This window comes from Amphiura filiformis, unplaced genomic scaffold, assembly GCF_039555335.1.
Source record: "Amphiura filiformis unplaced genomic scaffold, Afil_fr2py scaffold_202, whole genome shotgun sequence".
NCBI classification, from domain to species: domain Eukaryota; kingdom Metazoa; phylum Echinodermata; class Ophiuroidea; order Amphilepidida; family Amphiuridae; genus Amphiura; species Amphiura filiformis.
Window position 1 is genome coordinate 50,774 of NW_027305666.1, and position 6,987 is coordinate 57,760.

The 6,987-nt window shown below is 39.1% G+C and overlaps 1 protein-coding gene across 1 annotated transcript; it reads left to right on the plus strand.

Moving 5' to 3' along the window:
* The first annotated feature begins 1,765 nt into the window (after positions 1-1,765).
* On the plus strand, positions 1,766-6,184 carry LOC140145296 (uncharacterized). Its single transcript, XM_072167055.1, has 3 exons — positions 1,766-2,258; positions 2,448-3,552; positions 3,733-6,184. Exons 1-3 carry the CDS (start codon positions 1,766-1,768, stop codon positions 6,182-6,184), a joined length of 4,050 nt encoding a protein of 1,349 aa, XP_072023156.1.
* Positions 6,185-6,987: the final 803 nt, after the last annotated feature.

The window sequence follows — 6,987 nt, forward strand, 5'->3', positions numbered from 1 at the left end:
TTAATTCTATTAAATCATTTAGACACAGTAATAATGCCACGTCCATCAAAGAAATCACGTGTTGCAAAAGCAAGGCAGAGTAAACAGAAAAGTAAGACAATATCAGAAATACAATCCGAAAACAAGGAAGGATGCGAGAAAGAAATTATAATAAGCGATGATGATAGTCAACCAAATCCTGATTCGATTCGCATTGCCTACGTAAATCAAGTGGCTGGTACTTTCCATCAAGGTGATTTTCTATTTAGTGACGTTTCTAGAGGTGTGCAATGTTCTTGCAATACATTAGTGTATCTTTGCCGTATTCCTTTTATTTCCCAAGAATTAAATTCTGTGAATTTAGATCAAATATTGAAAGATGGCGATTATTTGTATAGAACTTTATCCCAGAAATTACGTCTATCAGGTGAACTCCACGAAAGTGGTTATTTAGAAAATACGCAATTACCTACAGAATGTAAATTACAAGACAACTCAACATTTGCAATCAATTATGAACCCTTAAGCTATTGCATACTCGAACGAGAGGATGGTAATGAGCTAGAACCACTCAATGTTCAATTGCAAGCAGCATTTGCAGTGTCAAATTTAAATATACTGATATTTCAATCGTACATGATGGCAATTTACAGGGATTCAGCAATCGGACGCTATATGTTCTTTGATTCACATTCACGGGATGAATTTGGGTTCCCCACAGCAAATAACGGTCATTCGGTACTTTTGGTTTTTGAAGACTTTGACAATTTACATTCTTACCTGAAAGTCTTGTGTTCAAAATTGAAAGTCACAACTGAAATATTCGGTATTCAGTCTGTACATATTCAAATGACCAGCGAAATGTTATCAGAAACTAACATTCACGACGAGGCAGGCTGTTCCACGTGGACCAAAAGTCAAGATATACCACAGACGAAGTCGACAGGCCTTTCAAAATACCAAAAGTGGTATCAAAGTTTGACTACCGATCAAAAAAATGAAAGACTCGAAAAGAAGCGAAAAAGGTCAAAGGAACAATATGAAATAACCGAATACGCAGGGCGCAAAAATTGCGGGCACGTCAAAAATATGAAATTCCCGAAAATGCAGAGAAAAAACGTCAGCAATCAAAGAAATCATATGAAATTCCAGAAAAGGCAGACAACAAACGTAATCAGGCACGTCAGCAATCAAAGAAATCATATGAAATTCCAGAAAAGGCAGACAACAAACGTAATCAGGCACGTCAGCAATCAAAGAAATCATATGAAATTCCAGAAAAGGCAGACAACAAACGTAATCAGGCACGTCAGCAATCAAAGAAATCATATGAAATTCCAGACAATGCAGGGAAAAAACGTGATCAGGCACGTCAGCAATCAAAGAAATCATATGAAATTCCAGAAAATGCAGAGAAAAAGCGTCAGCAAACACAGTCAAATATGTACAGGAAAAATCGGATATCAGTACAGTAATTTTGCATTTTCAAGAATCGTGTAGAAACGATCAGCTTACTTACGTGTGTCAGATATGTCAACGTATCTTTTTCAAGAGACAAGTCAGGGCACTGTACACTAGCGCATATAATCGGTCTATCCTGGAGCAAAGTTTACCTTGCAACACCGATATAAATGCATTACCCGCAAAGAAAAATGATGAAGTTCATGATCAAGTGTGGATTTGCATGGCATGCCATGATAATTTATTAAAAGACCGTGTGCCGAAGTTGTCAACTGTGAACAAATTAGCATTAGTACAACAACCTCACCAATTAGCCGGATTAAACATGCTAGAAAGACATCTTATTTCGCCAGCTATCCTATTTATGAAAATGATCCCATTGATTAAAGGTGCTCAAAAAGGTATCAATGGACAAGTCGTGTGCGTAAAAGCTAATATTAATAACACAGCTGCGTGTTTACCAAGACTACCAACGGAACAAAGTCTTATCCGGATCAAGTTAAAACGTCGCCTCATTTACAAAGGGCATCATATGTGTCAGGACATTAATCCAGAAAATGTTAGACAAGCACTTAAATGGTTGAAAGCCAACAATCCGGTATTTGAAGATATCGATATCAACTTTGATCAGTTTGATTCTTTGTTAGACGACCAACTAATTTCCGGCGAACACGATCAAGAAAATGACATCGCAGAACCCCATTCTCCAAATGAGAGTGAACTCGCGACTGAGTCTATAGCTAGTGACAGCACAGAATTGTACGAATACATCAATATTGATGAAGAGCAAGACATGCACGACCAAGATGAGGATAGCAGTGACAACATAGAAATGTACGATGAAGGACAAGACTTGGACAACCATGATAATGATGATGATGATGCTACTAATAATGATGATGACGATGATTGTAGTAATGATGACGATGATGATCATGACATTACGAACACATCTGCTCCTCTGTATTCCTTTTTGCACCCGGTTGATTTTTCTCAATATCTTGCAGACAAGCATGACGAATCAATCCTCTGTATAGCTCCAGGTGAAGGCAATAGGCCACAAAAGGTTTTGGAAATGGAAGCGCAATCTTTTCCCGCCGAATTCCCGGATGGTTCAAATACTTTCAATGACGACAGAGAAGATAAATTATCGCCATCTCGCTATTTCAATGCACGCATATTTTCAGCAGACAACAGGTTTGCCAGAAACCCAGAATATATCTTTTTTGCGTTGTATGCAACAGAGGTACAACAGATTTGTGACAATATTCAAATTGCACTTCGTAGAGGTAGCACCAAGACTGCAGATGGAAGAAAGATAACAGCTTCAATGTTAAGAAACCATGAAGAAGTGAAGGGTCTGATTCGAAGAGATGAAGGGTACAGATTCCTAGCAAAGATACGAGGAACGCCCGCTTACTGGGAAAAATCAAAGAGAGATGTTTTCGCAATGATACGGCAACTAGGAATTCCTACCTTTTTTATCACCTTTAGTGCTGCTGATAGACGTTGGATTGACATAGACAATGGTATCCTAATATCACAAGGAAAACAGCCAATGACTGCAGAACAGCATAAGAACATGACCTGGGAAGATCATTGTAAGATCATCATGTCAAATCCAGCAGCAGCAGCCAGAATGTTTCAGCAAAGAGTCCATACGTTAATCAATGACGTCATTCTTTCTCCAGCCAATCCTATCGGAAAAGTCGAAGACTATTATTACAGAACCGAGTTCCAACAGAGAGGTTGGCCACATATTCACATGATAGCATGGGTGAAAGATGCGCCAGAATTCGATACAGATCCAGACGAGGAAATCGCTGAATTCATTGACAAATATGTGTCATGTGAACTTCCTCCAGAGGAAGACGTCGAATTGCATGAAATAGTATCAAAAGTACAGATGCATACTAAATCCCATACAAGGTCATGCAGAAAAACTGGACAGGTATGCCGATTTAACTATCCTAGGCCACCATCGAACGAAACCTTCATTTGCAGACGTCCAGAATCCATAGACGATCTAGATCTTAATGAACTGGAAGCGGAAGTGGAGCGTACAGATAGAAAAGAAAGGGAAGAGAATGCAAAGGAGACTATTAAGAAAATGTGGAAAGAAATTGAATCAGCCACCGATGACACAGATTTTGATGAAATCCTCCAGAAAATACAAATAACACACAGTCAATTTGAAACATGCTTAAGCACACTTGCCAAAAGAAACACCGTCTATCTGAAACGACGTCTCAAAGATCAATGGGTAAACAACTACAATCCTCACTTGATAAGATGTTGGAATGGAAACATGGACATACAGTACATATTAGATCCATTTGCGGCTACAATATACATGCTCTCGTACCTGACGAAGTGTGAAAGAGAAATGGGTGACTTGCTCAGAAACGCACAAAGAGAAGCTAGAGAAGGGAATGTCGATGTTCTTACCGAACTAAGAAAAGTTGGTAACGTATACTTGCAACACAGAGAAATCAGTGTAATGGGTGCTATTTACATGGTTTGCAGTATGCCTTTGAAACAAAGCTCACGTAATGTTGTGTTTGTTCAAACTGATGTTGATGGACACAGGATATCGTTGCCACTCCAACAACTTCAAGAGAATGCTGGGAATTCTGAAGAAGTTTGGCAAACATCTCAAATTGAGAAATACATCGGTCGACCTAAGGTAGCAAAATATGAAAACATGTGCATGGCAAAGTTCTTCTCTAGTCATTATCAAGTATCTAGCAAAGAAAGTACACAGACAGAAAACGAAACTGATGATCAGACAGAAGGTGACCAAAGTGATTATGAAGATGGAAGTGTACCGAAAGAAGGAATTAAGAGATGTCGACCAAAGAAAAAGGCTATCGCATTGTCGGGATGCTCAGCGAAAATGAAACAACGAACCACCGCAAAACCAGCTGTCATTCGTTATCCTCGAGTATCAATTCATAGGGATAAAGAGCGTTACCATATGAACATGCTACGCCTATATCTGCCACACAGAAGAAAGCAAATCAAACCTGAATCATATGAAACGTATGAAAGTTATCACTTACAAGGTCGCGTAACCATTAATGGAGAAATCGTTTCAGTTCAAGAAATAGTGCAACACAACATGAAAGAATTCGAACCAGATAACGGTGCCCTAGATAATGCATGGGATGCACTCCAAGAAATACCCGACCTTCAAGATGCATGGAATGCTTTAAATCCACAAGGAGAACAACAACAGCAGGATGATAGATTGGAGCGTAATTTGTACGAGGATTCAGATGACGAGCTTGCTGAAATCGAAATTCCTGAATTACAGCAGCCGCAACAACAACGTCAAGATTTACCGAGGTGTGCAATAGAAACATGCCGTCCTGAAATTACAGAAGAACAAGCAGAATCTATGATGCGACAGTTGAACGACAAACAACGTCAACTATTTAACTATGTTACCAAGTGGTGCAATGACAAGGCCAGTGACCATACCATATCACCATTCCACATTTTTCTTACTGGAGGAGCTGGAACTGGGAAATCACATCTGATCAAGTGCATAACATATTATGCTAGAAAAACCTTTCTTCCAATGACAGAAAATGCTGAGGAAGTGACTGTTTTACTACTTGCCCACATGGGAACTGCCGCCTTTAATATATATGGCCAAACAATCTGCACTGGGTTAAAGATACCTCCCAGAGGATCACATCATTACACGCCTCTTGCAGAAGAATCTGTAAACACGTTGCGAATGAAGTATCGACACCTACAACTTGTCATCATTGATGAAATATCTATGGTGAGTGTACCACAGTTTGACTATATAAATGGTCGATTGCAACAGATCAAAGGTTGTTCAGACACCACTTACTTTGGCAATGTGTCAATTCTTGCAGTTGGAGATTTTTATCAATTACCGCCTATTTCTCCAAGAACACCATTGTGTCTTCCACGTGATGATATATTAATGGACCTCTGGAACCTATTCAATGTTGTTGAACTGACAGAAATTATGCGTCAAAAAGATGATGTCGTCTTTGCTCAAATGCTGAACAGACTTCGCACAAGGAAACGAAATGAACCAATAAGCGATACTGATATGAAGTTACTTCAGTCACGTACAGTTTCCTGTAACCACGATAACGGACTATCCGCTCCCGATGACGCAATGCATCTATTTTATCGCAACGATGATGTCGATGACCATAATGAGAAAATGCTAGCTACCTTGAGTACACATATACATACGATACAAGCCATTGACATTGATCAAACAGGTGGGCGAATCATAAGAAGAAATGAGCAACCACATAAGACAACACGCAAAGATCGCAACACAACTTTGGCAGATGAACTGAAATTAGCAGTGGGTGCCCGAGTTATGCTGATATCGAACGTTGATGTGACTGACGGTCTGTGCAATGGAGTTTCTGGCGTATTTAAAGGTATCGAATTCTGCAACTCGACAAATATGCCAACTGTCGTATATGTCAAATTTGATAGTTCTCGTATTGGTGCCAAGGCAAGAACAACAGAATTCATCCCACCACACTATCAAGAATGTACTCCCCATAAAGCCACGCAAGGAATCGTTTCAGTTGAAAGGAAAGACGTTTACCACAACCAGAGAACAGATACCGTTAAAACTTTCCTGGGCTGTAACCATTCACAAGATCCAAGGACAAACTACGGACAAAGCAGTAATATCATTGAAATACTTGCAGCAGGCAATGGCATACGTAGCACTTAGTCGAGTCACTCATCTTGATGGAATGTATCTGATGAATTTTGATGCCAGAAGAATCTATTGTGATGAAACTGTTGCAACCAATATTGCCAAGATGTCGCAATGTGATCTTTCCGTAGCTAACCCTTTATTAGAAATAGACCACAACAACTATTTCATTATTGCACATCATAACATACAGAGCCTAAATCGACATTTCGAAGATATGAAAAACAATAGCGAGTTCAGAAAAGCTCACGTCATTTGCTTATCTGAAACCTGGTTGACAAGTAGCAATAACCCTGAAACAATTGCAATTGATGGTTATTCATTGGAATCAATCAATTCTGGTAGTGGAAGAGGGGTTGCCATCTATGTTCAAAACAGTGTGAAATACAATATATTACCATTGATAACTGAGCACTCCGATGTATTAGCGATAAGAACATCAGGAAGAACCAACTTGCTGATTGCAGCTATATACAAACCTGTTGCAACAAGCTCAAGAGTATTCAATGATGAAATGAATGAGATAACAGCCCAGATTGAAAATCTAGAAACAGATTTTAAAGTCCTTGTGGGAGACTTTAATCGAAACTTGATAAAAGAGCAAGTCCTGCCTGCATTCAGACAATACAATCAATTGATTGAAGACCCAACTACTACCAAAGGAACTCTTTTGGATCATATATATATCAAACCAACACCGCAGAACTACAATGCTTCAGTATTGACTTCCTACTACAGTTACCATCATCCAACATTTGTTGCCATAAAGTATTAGGAACTTCACAGTCTTGATATTGAAGGATCCACATTGATTTCAG

Bases quoted from the DNA above. Each gene is read 5' to 3' on its own strand.
- LOC140145296 (XM_072167055.1), top strand. From the start codon at position 1,766: ATGCTAGAAAGACATCTTATTTCGCCAGCTATCCTATTTATGAAAATG. The intron at 2,259-2,447 runs GTGACAACATAG...AATATCTTGCAG, and splicing joins CGACCAAGATGAGGATAGCA to ACAAGCATGACGAATCAATC. The intron at 3,553-3,732 runs GTGGAAAGAAAT...TCACTTGATAAG, and splicing joins AAGGAGACTATTAAGAAAAT to ATGTTGGAATGGAAACATGG.